Source organism: Nicotiana sylvestris, chromosome 7 (assembly GCF_000393655.2).
Source record: "Nicotiana sylvestris chromosome 7, ASM39365v2, whole genome shotgun sequence".
NCBI lineage: Eukaryota > Viridiplantae > Streptophyta > Magnoliopsida > Solanales > Solanaceae > Nicotiana > Nicotiana sylvestris.
The window spans coordinates 157,141,550-157,161,093 of NC_091063.1; the positions used below are offsets into that span (position 1 = coordinate 157,141,550).

Sequence of the window (19,544 nt, forward strand, 5' to 3'; positions counted from 1 at the left end):
TCAGCGCTCAAGTGCGGACTCTACTATGCCTGAATCTGCACACACGGTGCAGAGAGTAATGTGAGTAATCCGACTCAGTGAGTAATAATAATAAATAAAGACTGAAGGCAAAAAATCACGTAAAAACACAAGGCATTCCATATTGAAGCAGTAAAATCACTTTAAATAGTAAAGCAGTGAGAAATCAAGTGAAAATTCCTTTTTCCAATAAGTAAAGTAAGTAGTTTACAAGTGAGTAACAAAAATGATAGAAATGTAAACAGCCCCTCGGGCACAACATGTACAACAAACTGCTCCTCGGGCATAATATCAACAGAACCGGCCCTCGGGCTCAATATCTGAACAGTGCCAGCCCCTCGGGCTCAATATCAGAACAGTGCCAGCCCCTCGGGCTCAATATCAGAACAGTAACAGCCCCTCGGGCTCACTCTCAAAATAGTATCAGCCCCTCGGGCTACCTCACAATCACTCATATCAGCCCCTCGGGCATAGTATCAATCACTCAGAACAATGGGTACCCGTGCTCACTGTGGGTGTGCAGACTCCGGAGAGGCCCCTTACGGCCCAAGCGCTATATCAAGCCACCCCGTGGCATCATCACTCGGCACTCGGCCTCACATCACTCGGCACTCGGTCTCACATCACTCAAGCCACCTCGTGGCATATAAAGTATCTCAGGCCCTCGGCCTCATATCACTAGCATATCCTCACATATGGCCATCGGCCTCACTCAGTCCAAAAATCATCACAAGCCCATTGGGCATTAGTAAAACAGTAGTTCTCAGCCCAAACATGATGTAGAAATATCATTTATATTTCGAATCTGAGTAAAAGTGGCTGAGTTTGTAAAACAGTAGATATCAACAGGACTGAGTTCAAATAATAAGTCAAGCAGAGAGAAAATAGTGATAAAAATCCCCGAAGGGTTCAAATAGTTGGCACGAAGTCCAAATATGGCAATCAGCCCAAATCATGATGATAACAAATAAATTTCAGTCAAATATGCGGTAAAATCATCAATCGGTACGGACCAAGTCACAATCCCCAGTAGTAAAAGGCCTCATTCTCATCATCCAGCGCGTGTCTCACCTCAATATAGCACTACGATGTGCAAATCCGGAGTTTCAAACCCTCAGGACATCATTTACAATTATTACTCACCTCGAACCGGCTAATTCTCTAGTTCGCGACGCCTTTGCCCCTCGAATTGGCCTCCACGCGCGTCGAATCTATCCAAAATCAGAACAAATACGTCACAATATGCCAAGGGAACAAAGCCCAAGCGAAAACATTCGAAAATATATCAAAAATCCCGAAATTAGCAAAACCCGAGCCCTGGGCCCATGTCTCGAAATCGGGTAAAATTTACATTTTCAGAATTCTCATACCCTCACGAGTCTAACCATACCAAAATTATCCAATTCCGATATCATTTGATCCTTCAAATCATCATTTTATATTTTTGCAAGGTTTCAAAATTTTTCTTCCCAAATTTCATCCCAAATCACGAATTTAATGATAAATTCAGTGATAGATTCATGTATTCTAGCCAAATCTGAGTTAAAATCACTTACCCCAATGAATTTCTGGAAAAACCTTCGAAAAATCCGAGCTCTCTGATAAAAATATTAAATAAAACCCAAAACCTCGTATTTATAGAGTACCCCTCAGATTTCAGCCTCCGCGGTCTGCACAAGCCAGTGCGGTCCGCGCAAAAACAACCGCGGCCGCACAGGCCTTCCTCTGCAGTGACAGACTTTAGTATTTTGGCCATAACCTTTTCTACAGGTGTCCAAATTGCAATATCTTTACCTTTCTGGAAACTAGACACGAAGGGCTACCACTTTCATGTTTGAATCACCTCAAAATTCTTTGTAGATCAAAATATATGAGCTTCCTAAGTTGGACCAGCGGGAAGGTTCTTCACCGCGGCCGCGCCCCCTTTTGTGCTGTCCGACCGCTTTTGTGCGGTCCGCACAGCACTCACCGCTGGCACACTCATTTTTGTGCGGACCGCGTGGGTGAGTTCCGGGGCTTGCAACCCTTCTGAACCTGCTACGACTGTGATTTTCGCACTAAAACATCCCGGAACCTACGGGACTTCAAACCAATTGTACCAACACATCCCACGACATCTTTCAAACTTGCTCAAAACTTCGGAGCGCTCACAACAACATCAAATCACCAATTTAACATAGGATTCAAGCCTAAGAACTCCAAGAACTCTTAAATTATGCTTTCGATCAAAAAGTCTATCAAATCTCATCCGAATGACATGAAATTTTGCGCACACATTCCAAATGACACAACGAAGCTACTGCAACTCTCGAAATTCCATTCCGACCCCTATACCAAAATCTCGCCTATCAACCGGAATTTGCCAAAATATCAATTTCGCCAATTCAAGCCTAAATCTTCTCTATAACTCCAAAACTCATTCCGATCGCGCTCCTAAGTCACAAATCACCTCCCGAAGCTAACTGAACCATCAGAACTCACATCCGATCTCTCTAACACATAAGTCAACATCCGGTTGACTTTTCCAACTTAAGCCTTCTTAAAAGAGACTAAGTGTCTCATTTCTTACCAGAATCCTCCCCGAACTCAAACTAATCAACCCGATCACATAAAACACGGATAACGAAGCGTAAAGCAGCTGGAATGGAGAAAATGGAGCGGTAATTCATGAGACGACTGGCCGGGTCGTCACAGTTTATCAATAGAAGGTGCTAATTTAGGACACACTTTGAACTTAATATTTACACAACACTTATGAATTTAAGGACACGATATCCTAAAGTTTATCAATAGAAGTTGCTAATTCATGCCACATTTTGAACTTAATATTTACACAGCGCCATGAACTTAAGAACACGATGTCCTAAAATTTATCAATAGAAGATGCTAATTCAGGACATACTTTGAACTTAATATTACATAATAAAGTTTTATGTTTGTTCTATCATCAAATTAACAGATACTAGTACCAAAAACAAATTTCGAGTACATATTATTACAACAACAAAAAAATCGGTTCAAGGGGAAATCCACCCAAACACACAAAAGCATATAGAGATATCTGAAAGTTTTCCGTAGTTCGTGATTAGATGCACGCAATTGATTAAAAGCTAAAAAATTAATTAAAACTTATTGTTTTGCAGATAATCTTTTGTGATTTTATGGTGAAATAGGAGGGGAACGCGAGTGTTTATGGAGAAAGCTGAGCGCCTTTACGAAGGTTGACTTATTATAAGTCTAGCACAGGGGTATTTTCGTCCAGTCGGACAAATATTAATTAAACTTCTGGTTGAATATTAAATATATTTTAAATAGTAAGAGTAAATACAGTTATAAATAGTGGCTAACTGTGCACTTCCCCGAATTGCAAATGGAATTTTTATCTCCTATAACAAAGGTTAACACCTTATTTATTTTAAATAAATACCATTTAAAAAAATTATATTCTATAGATACCTTTTAAGGTTTATAGCAAAATATTTATTTTTGGTTACCTCCTAGCCCTAAGCCACTAAATACGCTAGTCAGTTATACTATTTTCTTTCTCTCTCTACTTTGATACATCTCATTCTCTTCCCCAATCCCATTAAAATTAAAATCAGTTACACCAGCGTATCAAAGCTTCCGTCGCCGTTCTTGACTCTTGATTATCTAACGAGTGCCATTTACTAGAAAGGAAATACACAACACTATATATCAAAGCTATCAAACATGGAAATCACCACATCAATTCCGACACACACTTCTACTTTTGTTGAAAATCAGAACATCCAACTTTTTTTCTTTCTTTTTGCTTTGTCTTCTTCTGGAATTGAACTGCAGTAGAGGAGTTGGAATATGAGGCAACGACGCTCGACGCAGAGCTGGAGAGTTGCAACTTTGAATTGCTGGTTGCGGTGGAAATTGGGTCGCCACTCGACATCAAGTCCAACGAGGAGATGGCGGCGGTCGTGGAAAGAGGATTCGGTTTCGGAGATCCACTGAATGACGATTTCTTTCTTTCGCGATGAAGAAGAACATTTCTTTTAATATATTTCAATGTAATTTCAACGTATTACATTGTATTCATGATTTTCATTGTATTCATTGTCTTTTTCTTTTTCATTGTAATTCAATGTATCTTGTTGTATTTCATGTTTTTGTATTGTATTCTCTGTCTTTTTTCATTGTATTTCAATGTATCACATTGTATTCTATGTATTTCATCGTATTCACTGTCTCGCTATATGCCATGAATGTATTCATAAGTTCTTTTTAATTAATATAATTTATGTATTCACATGTATTATATAATTTCTCTGAAGATTGCTATGTTTTGGGGGTATTTTTTAGTTGAGAATCTTTTTTATAGCTGAAAATACAAATTTTGTGTGTTATAATTGAGTTTGTTGAGTTATATTAGGAGTCTATTATGTTAATTGATTCACTTTCCGTTTTAAAAACTGTGTAATCCTCTATTTCACGCCGTGAATACAGTCAAATACAATAATCTGTCCAGTTGTAATCCCATGTTTCACTCCATGAATACAGTTGAATACACTCGAATACAACAACTGATTAGCTGGACTTCCCTAATTCACACCTATTTTTGCTACTGTATTCATGAATACAATAGCTTAAATACATCAAATACATCTTATAACCACATAAAAGGTATCTATAATCCCTAATATAGCAAATGATATCTATAGATGACTAATTACTTCTAAAAGATAGTGATTTATGACAATTTCTCATTGCAAATCCAGCTGTAAGGCATTTGGGCTGGTGACTTTAGAATTTGAAAAAGCTGGCCCATTCTATATAAGGTCGCTACTTCCGTTTTTCACAGAGTTAAAAATAAAATATATATAAGCGGAAATTGAAAAAACGGGTACTCTTTGAAATTTAAAGCTTGTAGGATGTGTACATTACCTTTCCAATATCGATCCCACTTGTGACTTGTGACAATATACTAATATGCTGCTATTATTGTTGATGTGAAACAATAAATTGTAAAATTTTAAGAATTTTTATTTTGTATCTTACATATCATGTCATATTGATGTAATATTTTAAACTCTAATGTGATATTTTCTCTATCAAACTAAATAATTAATTTTCCACTCATTTTAATATTTTCTTGCAGTATTTTAACAAAAAATATATGTCAAAATATTTATTGTATTCCGTGGGAAACAATCGAGATGGAGAGAGTAATTACAACCTGTTTGGATGGTTGTTACATATTGTTTCATAATGTATCGTATTGTATTGTACTGTATTGTTTGATAAATACAATGTTTGGATAGATTGTATCGTTTGTCGTTGTTTCATGATATCATGCACCAGCATTATGAAGAATAAACTTGCAATATTATGAACAAAATTATGAAACGGGATAAAATTATGATATAAAAAGATAGGATAAATAATAAAATAAAATAATTTAATAATAATGAAGGGTGAGATGAGAGAAAAAGGCAAGGTAACGACGTGACCACACCAAATCAGTCGTTACGTAAAGTGACACATTTCGTCGTTACGTAAGGATGAATTTAACGATACGATACAATAAATTTAAGTAACAATCAGAACACATATCGCATTTAAAGTAACAATACGATACAATACAACATGTAATAATAAAACAGAAAAGGGCCTAAAATGCCCTTACTATATGAAATAGGACAAGCTAGCCCTTCGTTAAAAATTGGTCTTTATTCTGCCCTTGCCGTCAACAAATGGGCTCGTATATACCCTCTATCACTAACGGGAGACTCATAAAGCTACATGAAATATATGTGCGGGCAAGTTAGACCTAGTTCGAATTGTACAGGGGTATATATGAGTCAGTTATAATAGTCATTTCTCAAACACTTCACAACTCCATATCAGTTTACCTAGACACCTATTTGACAACACCAAACTAATTACCATTGAAAATAAACTCAATCACAGACACAACAAATGAACGGCAATGACTTCATTAAATCCTTGTACAAAAATATAAAGCTTTATTACAGAATAAAAGACAACAATTAAGCCACAATAACACTAACATTACATATCATTTCCCACTGATCCAAAGAACATAACAAGAAATCCCAATAGGAACACATAAAAATCCACATCTTCTTCTGAAATTTAGCATCAAGCACAACCGAGTACTCTAAATCGGTCACTTTCTTCATTAGAACATTTCTTTCCAATTCCAAGACTTCTATTCCTCCATGATCGACGAGCACCATAACATTCTCAAGATCAAATTTTCCTTTGGATATCATTTCTTTCACGGATTAAAGCTTCATTTTCCTTCTTTAAACTGCATATGAGATTTGAAACTCTAGGAGGAAGCTCTTCATCTTGTCATTCCCAATAAGAATATTTTTATCCTAAAAACCAAAAATAAATAAAATAAATTTACAAGCAAATCGGAATAATTAAAGAGAACCCATAAAAAAATATACTTACCTCATGCTTCGGGCACTTGAAAAACCTTCTCCCAACATTTAAAGGTGTCCATGTCATGAAATAATTGGCAGTAAGTCCGTAATGACACCTCCTATTCGACCCCTTTGAGCTACTAGAACATTCCGACATTGTCTTTTGTTATGATTCGACCCCTTTGAGCTACTAGGATTTAATGAAGTCATTGCCGTTCATTTGAATGTTTGTGTCTATGACTTAATTTATTTGTTGTGATAATTAGCTTGGTGTTGTTAAATAGGCGTCTAAGTAAACTGACATGGAGTTGTGAAGTGTTTGAGAAATGACTATTATAACTGACTCATATATGTCCATGTACAATTCGAATTAGGTTTAACTTGACCTCACATATATTCCACGTGGCTTTATGAGTCTCCCGTTAGTGATGGAGGGCATGTACAAGCCCATTTGTTGACGGCAAGGGCAGAATAAAGACCAACTTTTAACTGAAGGCTAACCTGTCCTATTTCATATAGTAAAGGGGTATTTTAGGTCCTTTTCCGATAATAAAATACAATAAAAAACAATAGATTTTCAAGTAATGATCAAGTCATATGAATAAAAATTGTACCAATAGCTAAGAGATGGGCTATTTAAACTCTCAAATTAGCGCGCCCAAATCCAATTGAAAACAGCAGACGCTAACAATGGAAAATCTCTACGATTCATGGAAATGAGGTTCAAAGCAGCTACCACCAATGGCTATGTTAGCGAAGCGTATGAAAATCTACTCCACAGACTCAACAGCTATCATATTGACTACTCATTGTACGGTCATCTCTTACAACTATGCAAAGAACATTGCCTGATTCGCCAAGGCAAGCAGCTCCATGCTCGCCTTGTTCTCTCGTCAACCATTCCCAACAATTTCCTTGCATCAAAGCTCATCAATTTTTATGCGAAAACCAAATACCTCAATGAAGCCCACCATGTGTTCGACCAAATACCCATGAAAAATACATTTTCTTGGAATGCCCTTCTCATTGGTTACTCTTCCGAGAATCACAACTCAGAAACTCTGAAGTTGTTTTCTTCTTTTCTGTCTCGGAATTTTGGTTCTGCTGACGTGAGACCTGATAATTTCACAATGACTTGCGTGTTAAAAGCTCTTTCCGGGCTGTTAGTGGATTCTGTTTTGGCTAAGATAGTTCATTGCTACGTTGTTAAAAATGGGTTTGATTCGGATGTGTTTGTATTGAACGGTTTGATCACTTCTTACTCCAAGTCAGGTGATATGGTATCAGCGAGAAATGTGTTTGATGAAATTCCTGAAAGGGATGTGGTGTCGTGGAATTCTATGATATCAGGTTATTCACAATGTGGGTTTTACGAGGAATGCAAAGGATTATTTAAAGAAATGTTGCATTTAGAAGGTTTTATACCTGATGGGGTTACGGTGGTGAGTGTTCTACAAGCTTGTGCACAGTCAAATGATCTTATTTTGGGAATGGAAGTTCATCGGTATGTTATAGAAAACAGGATTGAAGTTGATATTTTAGTTTTTAACTCTATTATTGCGCTGTATTCAAAATGTGGTAGCTTGGATTACGCCCGTGAGCTTTTTGAAGAGATGGGTGAAAAGGATGAGATAACTTATGGTGCAATGATTTCAGGCTACATGAATTATGGATTTGTTGATAAAGCTATCAGTCTTTTTCAAGAAACGGAGAAACCATGTTTGAGTACTTGGAATGCTGTGGTATCGGGTCTAGTTCAGAATAATCTGTACGAACGAGCTTTAGAGTTAGTTCGTGAAATGCTGTTATCACGTGTTCAGCCTAATGCCGTGACCCTCTCAAGTATTCTTCCAGCAATTTCTGATCTATCATTTGCAAAAGGAGGGAAGGAAGTCCATGCATTTGCGATTAAGAGTGACTGTAACCAAAATATATTTGTTGCAACCGGAGTTATTGATACCTATGCAAAACTGGGGTTTATCCAATCAGCACAGCGAGTTTTTGATCACACAAAAGATCGGAGTGTGATTATTTGGACAGCAATTATCTCGGCATATGCTAACCATGGAGATGCCAAGGCAGCACTTTATCTATTTAACGTGATGCTGAGTCATCGCATAAAACCAGATTCCGTCACATTTACTGCTGTATTGGCAGCTTGTGCCCATTCAGGACTGATTGAAGAAGCTTGGAGAATCTTTGAGTTGTTAGAGACGTATGAAATTCAGCCTTTGGATGAACATTATGCTTGCATGGTGGGGGTTCTAAGTCGAGCAGAAAAGCTATCTGAGGCAGTTGATTTCATTAGAAAGATGCCAATCGAACCCAGTGCAAGGGTGTGGGGTGCACTACTTAATGGAGCTTCAGTTTATGGTGACGTCGAAGTTGGGAGATTCGCATGTAGCCATTTATTTGAAATAGAGCCTGAAAATACTGGTAACTATACCATAATGGCAAATTTATATTCAAAAGCTGGGAGGTGGGAAGAAGCTCAAGTTCTTAGAAAGAACATGAAAAAATTTGGATTGAAGAAGATTGCTGGTAGTAGTTGGATGGAAACAAGTCGAGGCCTAAAAAGCTTTGTAGCAACAGATGAATCAAATGAAAAGGCAGGAGAAGTTTATGGGATATTGGAAAAATTGCTTGGTTCGATGAGGGATGAAGGTTATGTGATGCTGGATGGATTGAACGAGGAAACCATGTGACAATTCTGCTGCTACGAGGAAGAGGTTGCACTGAAGTAGTAGTTTTATGGGTTTCACACAAGCAAGATTACAGGGTTGTCATCAACTCTGAGTATCATTATTCAGAAGTATTGGGTTCCTTGTTATTCCGTGAGGAACAGGAAGTTGTTTAACAGCATTAATACTCTCGAATATTGCGTGCTCGAAGCCATTCTGCGGGAACTGAAGATGCAACATTTCAGGCGATAGGAGTGCTGCTTGCATAGTTGGCGTATGGTGTAAATAAGTAAGTGAAGAGACATGTTCAGAAGCAGAAGTTGAAGCCAGAGGGTATTTTTATGCAAAGCACATATATGCTCCCCCAGGGACAACATTTGTCATTCAGTTGATGAAATACTTCGGAGAGAGGATTATCAGCTACCAAATTCCTTTTTGGAGGTCTAGCGCCACATCTTTTGTTATATTGGAAACAATTATTATAGTAAACAATGTCAATGAGTAGTAACAACCTTCTTGATGGGATTTGACACTTCAACCTTGCACATAAACATCTGCTGATGGTTTCTTTTGTATCGGAAGTATAACAGACAGAAAAGGATGTAAGTAATATGAACTCCAATTTTCAGTTAGAGTTTCCATGTTTCTAAGTAATATGCAATCCTGCAACTGTTACGTTAATAGGGGACTTTTTTGAAGCAGGAGCTTTATCTACTCTTTCCGTGAGACTAGTCCATGATTTCTTTAGTATGAACACAAGTAATGTCAGCTCACAATTAATTGAAAATTTGTTATGATGCATGTTCAATGTCCTTTTTTTTTTTCTTTGGGGGCCGGGGGGAGGTTGTTACAACCTATGTTTCTTCGCTTGCATGGCTTTTTGTCATGTTCAAGATATTATCAGTATGCTCATTTATTTGATTCACTAATCTTGGATAGTTTAAATTTTAAAGTACACAAGTTGCTTGACCTTGGTTTATATTACTCGAGTAGGGTATGCCTAAGAAGTATTGGGGTGAGGTAATTAGGCAGTACATACTATTGCTCCAGCTTACCGACTCTCGAAAGGAAATTGTGGAGATCGACAATTAGGGTGGAAGGATGACAGGTAGTCGCTAGTGTCCCTTAGTCTTACCGATAGTACTAGTACTATTTTTTGTATTTCTCTTATTCTTGGTTCTTTATTATTACATGTTATGCCATTTGCTTTTATTGCATTGTTGTTGTTACTGTTTATTACTTTATGTTCCTTGAACTGAGGGTCTATCGGAAACAACCTCTCTACCTTAACAAGGTAGGGGTTATAAGAACAAGAGAGACTAGAAGCTTATATCTTTATTGAATCAAAGCAACCTTTAAATACAAGAGTGACAAACCAATTCCCTAAACTAACTCCTCTGGAAGAGGAGGACTAAACTACTTGCTAAACAAACTCCTTGAATAAGGAGATTTATTTGATAAGATAAAGGAATAACAAAATCCTAACTACTAGCTAAAGACTTGGTCAAAGCAGTAAAGAAAGCAGTAAAGTAGTTGATGGTTAACTTATGCTCTAATACGCCCCCCTCAAGTTAGGCAGTGTGTAACTACGCCTAGCTTGAATAAGTGTTTGTCAAAGGCTGGCTTTGGTAGCGCTTTGGTGAGGGTATCCACGAGCTGATCTGCAGTATGAATATGAACGATGTGAACTTAATTCTGTTGGACTTGCTTGCGAACAAAGTGAAAGTCCACCGCAATGTGTTTCATGCGGCTATGGAAGACTGGATTTTCGCATAAATAAGTTGCACCAACATTGTCACAGTAAATGGTTGGTGCTTGTGGAATTGAAACATGTAGTTCATTTAGCAGATTCGTCACCCAATTTGTTTCAGCAAGTGCACTTGCAACCGCTCGATACTCTGCTTCAATTGATGAGCGAGCAACTGTTCTTTGTTTCCTGGATGACCAGCTCATAGGATTTTGGCCAAAAAAAGTATGTAACCAGTAGTGCAGGCTCGATCACTCGCATCTCCAGCCCAATCCGCATCAGAATACATGTGTAGCTTGAAATCGTTGTCTCTTTGAATGCGAAGACCAAACTGAATTGTTCCTTGAAGATACCTGAGTACTCGTTTGAGTGCTTTCCGGTGTAGTTCAGATGGGGAGTGCATAAATTGAGACAATTTGTTCACTGAGAAACTTATGTCCGAACGAGTGAAAGACAAGTACTGTAGTTTTCCAAGAACTCTCTTGTAGCGAGTGGCATCAGTTGGTTCCGCTCTATCATTTTGTTGAAGCACTTCACTGGAACTCATTGGAGTTTTTGCGGAATTGCAGTCTTTCATATTTTCTTCAGAGAGGATTTCACTGATGTAATTGAATTGTGATAGAGTAATTCCATCTGCAACACGAAGCTCCTCAACTCCGAGAAAAAAGTTAAAGTTTCCGAGATCTTTAATGGAAAAACGGCCAGCAATGCAATATATAGTCTGATTTACATATGAGCTATGGCTCCCTGTGATGATGATATCGTCGACATAGACCAGCACATACAACACATTGTTCGACACTTTGCGAATGAAAAGTGATGCATCAGATTTGGACTCGACAAATCCCAAATAAAGAAGGAACGTCTTAAGTTCATTGTACCAGGTCCGAGAAGCTTGCTTGAGTCCATATATAGCTTTCTTTAGGCGACATATATGTGAGGGAAACTGCTCGTCTTCAAAACCCGGAGGTTGGACCATGTAGACTTCTTCTTCTAGGTGACCCTGCAAGAACGCGTTGTTGACATCAAGCTAACGTATGGGCCAATTCTGCTGGACAACAATTGAAAGCACCAATCGCACAGTAGTCGGTGTGACAACCGGACTAAATGTAGCGTAAAAGTCAATTCCAGGGTGTTGTGTAAACCCCTTTGCAACAAGACGAACCTTATAGCGATCGATTGTCCCATCAGCTTTTCTCTTTAACCTGTATAGCCACTTGCAAGAAACAATATTTTTTGTGGGGTCATGTGGGACCAATTCCCATGTATGATTATTCAATAATGCATCAAATTCACTTTTTATTGCTCTCTGCCACTCTGGGTGTTTGTTAGCTTGTTTAAAACTGGTAGGGGTGATGGTGGGGGATAAATGAGCCATGAAGTCAAGGATTGTTTTCGGTTTATGAATGTTGTTTTGTGAACGAGTCACAACACGATTTGGAGGAGGGAGAGAAGGTTGTTGTGGTTCTGTGACTGGAAGTGGTTCGAGGGAAGGTTGTGAATGTTGCGGAGTTGAGGCACTGGTACGAGCAACAATGGTTTGGCCAGTAGATATCATGTTGGTCATTCTGCGACTGTATACAATTGGTAAAGATGGTGATTGAGGCTGCGGGACTGAGGTGAATGATTGTTGAGAATATATAGGTGTTGAGGAAGGGGGTAGTGATAATGTACGTAGTGATTGTGGAGGAGAAGAGACATTTAAATTTCTTGGGATAACTGTTGGGGATGGCAATGAGGGATAAGATTGGGTATCACTAAGATGAGGAGGAACAACAAAATTGTAGGAGGAGAAGTAGAAGATGTACTTGTAGTTGCAAACTCTGTTGGAGCACAGGCAAATGATACGGTGTTCTTTTGAGCGCTGGTTTCTGTATTTGGGATAAGTATAGGCTTCGGTAATTCACTTATTATGGGAGGAGAAAAAATAGGAGATTTTGTTGGGTTAGTTTCAGTTAGGTTTTCCCACGCAAGAGTTTTAAAATTTGAAAAAATAGTTGAAAAGATATTCTGAAAAGGAAAATTATGTTAAATTTTTTTTACATCTCTAGATAAATATATTTTGGAAGATTTCGGATCAAAATATTGATGACAATAATAATTTAAAGAATAACCTAAATAAACACAAGTTGTTGACCGTGGCTCTAATTTATTTTTTTATAGGGTTTAAGCCAGAGATAACAGAGACACCCGAAATTTTTTAAATAATTATAATCTGGATCGTTACCAAACAATATTTGAAAATGTGATTTATTTTGTAAAAGTGAGGTTGGCAAGTGATTTGTGAGATAAACCACATGTTGACAAGCAATGACCAAAGAGTCGGTGGAAGCGAAGCTTCATGAAGTAAAGTTCTTGCCGTTTCAATAATATGTCTATGACATCATTCGACAAAAGCGACTCTTTGGGGGGGGGGTGTATGGGGGAGATAAAAGATGTTCAATACCCTGAGAATTTAGGTATGGATCAAGATTTTTATATTCGCCACCACCATCAGTATATATAGAAAGAATTTTTGTATTGAAACGACGTTCCACTAATGCTTGTTAATCTTTGAAAAGGTCTTTAACTTCACTTTTATTTTTAATATATATAGCCAAGTATATTTGGTGTATTGATCAACAAAAATGCAATAATATGATTTTTTGTCAATCGATAAAACCGGAGAAGGACCCCATAAATTACTAAATATTGTTTGAAACGGTTTGGTACTTGATAAAGTAAGATTCTGAAAAGGATGGCGATGAGCCTTATTCGATGAACAAGAATTACAAACTAAAAATTTGTCTCGCGAGCAAGGTAGCAAGAATTTATTCAAAACAAAATTTAAAACTCTTGCATACGGATGACCCAATCGACAATGCCAGGTGAAGATGGATGTGTTGGTGGAGGCCAAATGCGCTTTAGGGGAAGATATGGAATGTGCGGTTGGCCACTCATAGAGACCGTCTCTACTCCGACCGTGCACCAACGGATTCCGCGTTTCCAGGTCCTTCACAGAAAAATGAAACGGAAAGAATTCAATAGAGGTTAGGTTATCTTGACAAAATTTAGAGACGGAGAGTAAGTTGTGTTTAATGCTAGGAGCACAGAGAGTGTTAGAGAGTTTAAAAGCATTATTTGATGCATGTAATTGAGTTAAACCATGTGAGTTATTGGTATTTTGTTACCATCACCCATGGAGACCTGCTCCATGCCATTGTATTCCTGCAAGTTGTAAGGATTATCAGTTATGTGGTGAGATGCTCCAGAGTCGAGAATCCAGGGATTTGCTGATGCGTGCATTCCCGAAACATAGTTGGCCTTGGCCTTAAAATGATTGTGAGATCTGGATCTGCATACACTTGCAACATGACCTAGTTTGTTGCACAACTGGCAGCGAACACCATCATAAGAGTTGGTGTTCGAAGATCGCCCCTGATTTTGTGAATTAAAATGATTGTTGTATCGCTATTGTTGGTTGTTGCCATTGTTATTGTTGGAGCGATGATTGTTGGAGTTTCCACAGCAGCAGTAGTAATTTGGCTAGGAGCTTTCTTTGACTCTTCATGTCTAAGGAAGAGCTCATGATCAAGAAGCTTCTCATAGAGTTCTTCATACGTAATAGTGGAGTCACGAGCACAAATTGCAGCAGAAATCTCACGAAACTCTGATCTTATACCACTCAGGATCTTAACAATGAGTTCAGAGTTTGTGACAGGGGCACCAGCAGTAGAGAGTTCATCAACCATGGATCGAATATTTTGCAAATATTCAGTAATTGGTTGGGAGTCTTTTGTGAGTCGCGCAAGTCGATTGCAAAGGCTGAAAATTCTGGTTTGAGACTTGTTAGCATATGCAGTGTGCAATGCATCCCAGGCTTTTTTTGCTGAGTCAGCAGTTGCAACAGTAGTGGAAATTGTTGGATCAACAGATGCCATAAGTGCATTTTGAATGAGTTGGTCTTGACGAAACCAAAGAGCAAATGCAGGATTGGCACTAAGGACTGTGCCATTTGTGATAGTACGAGATGCGGCAGGAGTAGACCCATCTAGATGACCATAAAGATCATGACCATGCATAAGCATGGAAAATTGCGCCTTCCAAGTTGCAAAGTTGTGGTTGCCTTGTAATTTTATTGGCAATTGTGACGCAGGATTAAATTGGACGACTATCACATCACTATTGTTATCAGCATTAACAACTCCAGTAGTGTTGGCCATTTGTGGAGGGTGGGTGAGAGAGAAAAAAGATAGGATCTTACTCGTTAGAGTTTGTTGAGGCTGATACCATATAAGAACAAGAGAGACACTAGAAGCTTATATCTTTATTGAATCAAAGCAACCTTTAAATACAAGAGTGACAAACCAATTCCCTAAACTAACTCCTCTGGAAGAGGAGGACTAAACTACTTGCTAAACAAACTCCTTGAATAAGGAGATTTATTTGAGAAGATAAAGGAATAACAAAATCCTAATGATAATAGGCTATATAGTTGTTATTTACACCATAATTGCCCATGCTTTGTTATTTTTTTATTATGTAAGTTGCCAATAAAATGCTTTAATTAATGCTATTTGGTTTCGCAGGGAATGTAAGATGTGAGGAAGCAACATGAAGTGTTTGGAGGCAATAACGTGAAGAAAACACTCACTCCAGGAGTACCCGAACACAAAAGAGCAGAAAAAGAGAGAAGGAACGCGGAGCAAAGAGCCCAGCTACTCACCGCGGTTGGAGGCAGTGTCCTCCGCGGTCAGCGCTGCGGCGGCGTGTGTACAGTCCAGAAATTTAAGGGGCCAAAGTGCCAATTCGGAAAAGCTTCTGTAAAACCCTTATAAGATGTAGGAAACTCGCCCAAGAAAAGGAGGCTGATTTTGAGATTATTTTGGCAAGAAGAACAAGTGTGAGAGATCACCCAAAGCATCATAGTTTTTATTCTCTTCTATTTTTCTTGCAAAATTTTGATTATGAATATTTTCGTAGTTTATTCGTACGTTGTCATGAGTAGCTAAATACTTTAATCTAAGGTTTTGGTGAAACCCGTTGGGAATGACTTGGTTGTTACATTAATATAGTTTGAATTGGTTGTTAATCTATATTTGTTCATCTACGTTTTGATTGTGGTTAGTTGAAAGGGCCCTCAATTATCCGTTCCTATTTATTATGTATCTTCTTGAGAGAGAGTGCATATTTAGGTAGCTGTTTGAACAACATCACTCCCGGAGTATAGACGAGAGTCGTAACCGAGGGTTTAGAGGTTGGATTAGAGATAACGATACCTCGGGTGCAATCTAAAAGAACGGTAATGAGAATCTAGCTAGCGTAGCTTGAGAGAGTGCGTCTAGTAAATTATCATAATTGCTTGAGAGAGATTTATGATAACTGGAGAGTTCTTGATTGATAGAGACAACTAAGGCATCACTATAAGAACCATACAATCAAGGAAATCACCAACGGGGGAAACCAATACCTTAGACCTTGTTTCAAACTGTTTACACATCAAGCATAGTTAATTTCCAGCTGTTAATTATTTTCAGACTATAGTTGTTAGAAATATTATTAATTGTGAATTACAAAGTTTGGGGAAATTAATTCTGTGAATTTAGTAAATCCGTCAAAAGTAATTGATAGGTTAATTCCCTGTGGTTCGACTCTGGGTAGAATACTCAGATTATATTTGCTACGTCCGTGTGTGTTTTTGTATAAGGCATAGTTTGGCATTATCAAATTTTGGCGCCGTTGCCGGGGAATTAACGGTGTTATCAATTATAATTGAAAGTAGTACAAAAATTCTAAGTGTAGTCAATTTTCTCTATGCCCAATCTTTTCATTGAATTTCTAACATTTGAACTCTTGTGGAAAGCAGGTGTATGCCTAGAAGTTCTTCGAGGACTGGAGAACTGCTAGAAGGACTCTCAGAACCCGAGAAAACATTCAGGGCATTGAATCATGCCAACAAAAGACTTCAACAATCTCAACAATCACACCAACTCGAATTTGACTTGGGTGACGTAGATAACGTCAGGAATGAGCTAGCTGACTTAAATGTCAGAGGGGTGGCACCTCTTGTGCCCGAAGCTGCACTTTATGACTGGGCACAACCCACAGCTGATAACCTAGCCACTGCCATAGTTGTGCCTGCAATTCAAGCGGAGACATTCCAGATCACCAACAACATGCTGCATCTGCTGCAGAATAAAGGACTATTCTCCAGGTTACACATTGAAGACCCGCAACAACACTTGAAAAATTTTCTATCAATTTGTATGACCCAAAGGCAGCCAAATGCGACTCCGGAAGCTATCAAGCTGCTACTATTTCCATTCTCGGTAACCGGGGAAGCTCGGACTTGGCTAAATTCGCTCCCTATCAACTCTATTACCACCTGGGAGGAATTAGTCAAGTAGTTCCTAAACAAGTTCTATCCGCCTATCAAGACTGCAAAATAGATTGATGACATATTGCAGTATAGGCAGCAGCCCACTGAGTCCCTGCAAGAAACGTGGGAAAGATTTAAAGGGATGTTAGTGAAGTGTCCTCACCATGGCATTCCAGACCAGATGCTTGGCCAGAGATTCTACATATGGCTAGCTGACAATTTGAAAGCAAATGTGGATGCGTCAGCTGGAGGTGTATTTTTAAGTAAAACATTCACTGAGTGCAAAATCCTTCTTGATAAGATGTCACAAAATTCGGGGTAGAAGACTAGAGGTACAACACTGGCACCCATAGTGCATTCAGTGCCTTTTGACCCAAAGAATTCGCAGGCAGAGAACATGGCCACACTTCTAACGCAGATGAGTATTTTGACAAAGAAGATAGATGAGATGGGCACCAAACAGGTGCATATCGTTGACACGACAAATGGAGGACTGTGTACACCCTGTGTTAATCAGTCTTATGTGTGTTCATGGAGCGGAGAAGGCGATAATCAAGGGGCAAGGGAAGATATGAATTATGTCAACAACTATGGGGGTCAGAGGCAAGGAGCACAACAGTGGAGACCGCAACAAAATCAGCAGTACAGGCCTAATATGCAGCAGCCTGGGGGTATGCACCCTCAAAACCAATTGGTGCTAGTACCATATCAGAAACCACAGGGCTATCCACAACAAAATCAGCAACAATTGACATACCAACCACCCCTCAGCAGCAAGATAACAACATGGTGGAAATCAGGGGTATGCTTCAGCAACTCATTGGGACAAATAATAAAGTGCAGGAAAAATTGGCAGTGCATGATTCAGCCATAAAGAATATTGAAACGCAGCTGGATCAGCTGTCCATGGCTTTGAACAACCATCCTCAGGGAACCTTGCCTACAGACACAAACATAAACCCCAAGGACCAAAACCCGAAGGACCAAAACCCGAATCAGCTGATGGTAGTAAGTCTCCGGAATGGGAGAGATTTAGATAGAGAGCAGGAAATTGCACAAGCCAGCAAGGATACTACACCAGCCACTCCAGTTCAATTAGAGGTAGAGGAACCAACAGAACTTACTGAAGTGGTGGGTGAGCAGAGTCAGGAGGAAAAAGGCAAAGAAAAGATGAAAGAGCAAGTTGCAGTACAAGTGGCACCTCTTATGCCAGAAAATCCTAACAGAGAGAAGCCAGCAAGCAATGCACAAAGGATGATACCTGCACCCTTCCCTCAGAGACTGGTCAAACAAAAGAAGGCAGACCAATATAAGAAGTTCATGGAGATATTGCATCAAATTCAGTTGAATATTCCTTTCATGGATGCCTTGAGGGATATGCCTGGTTATGCTAACATGATGAAAGATCTAATGTCACGGAAGTTTGATTTCAGGATCTATCCACAGTAACTTTGACACAGACTTGCAGCGCAGTGGTGGCAAAACCGATGACTCAAAAGATGTCAGATCCAGGTAGCTTCACTATTCCATGCACAATTGGAAGTTATGCCTTTGCAAAGGCGTTGTGATTTGGGAGCCAGCATAAATCTGATGTCATTGGCTGTGTACACCAAACTGGGCATTGGTAGAGCTAGGACAACTTCGATGATGCTACAGCTGGCTGACCGCACAGTGAAGGGGCCTACTGGTATTCTTGATGATGTGTTGGTGCAAGTGGGGAAATTCGTGTTCCCTGCAGACTTTGTTATCTTGGATTGTCAGGTGGATAAGGAGATACCCCTTATTTTAGGGAGGCAATTTTTAGCCACAGGGAGAGCACTGATCGACTGTGAAACTGGAGAATTAAAAATGAGATTGAACAATGAAGAAGTCATATTCACTGTTGAGCAATCTATGAGGAGACCCAGTGAATATGCTAATTGCTCTCTAGTGGAAGCAGTGGATGTAATCCTGCAAGAAGATGATAGAACCCTAACTGTAAAAGATCCATTGGAGGCATGTCTGACGAATTTAGAAGAAATGGATGGTGAAGGGTTAGCTACATGGGTCATGGCACTGGAAGGCCAAGGATTTTGGTCAAGGGAACCTCAGTTTGAGTCCCTTGAGCTAGAAAAAAGGGTCACCCCTCCAGCAAAGCCATCAATAGAGGAACCACCCAAGTTGGAACTGAAGCCACTCCTAGATTACCTCAGGTATGTGTTCTTAGTCCCTGATTCGACCTTACCTGTTATCATATCATCCGGTTTGCTAGATGTGCAGGTAGAACGGCTCGTACAGGTACTGCAAGAAAATAAGACTGCCATTGGCTGGACTAC

General features: G+C 39.0%; 2 protein-coding genes across 2 annotated transcripts; both read left to right on the forward strand.

Moving 5' to 3' along the window:
- The first annotated feature begins 7,052 nt into the window (after positions 1–7,052).
- Positions 7,053–9,778, forward strand: LOC104235000 (pentatricopeptide repeat-containing protein At2g37310). Its single transcript, XM_009788667.2, has one exon. It carries the CDS (start codon positions 7,154–7,156, stop codon positions 9,146–9,148), a length of 1,995 nt encoding a protein of 664 aa, XP_009786969.1. The 5' UTR covers positions 7,053–7,153; the 3' UTR covers positions 9,149–9,778.
- Positions 9,779–17,626: 7,848 nt separating this feature from the next.
- Positions 17,627–18,678, forward strand: LOC138874007 (uncharacterized). Its single transcript, XM_070152507.1, has 2 exons — positions 17,627–17,900; positions 17,942–18,678. The coding sequence occupies exons 1-2, from the start codon at positions 17,627–17,629 to the stop codon at positions 18,676–18,678; spliced, it is 1,011 nt and encodes a 336-aa protein (XP_070008608.1).
- Positions 18,679–19,544: the final 866 nt, after the last annotated feature.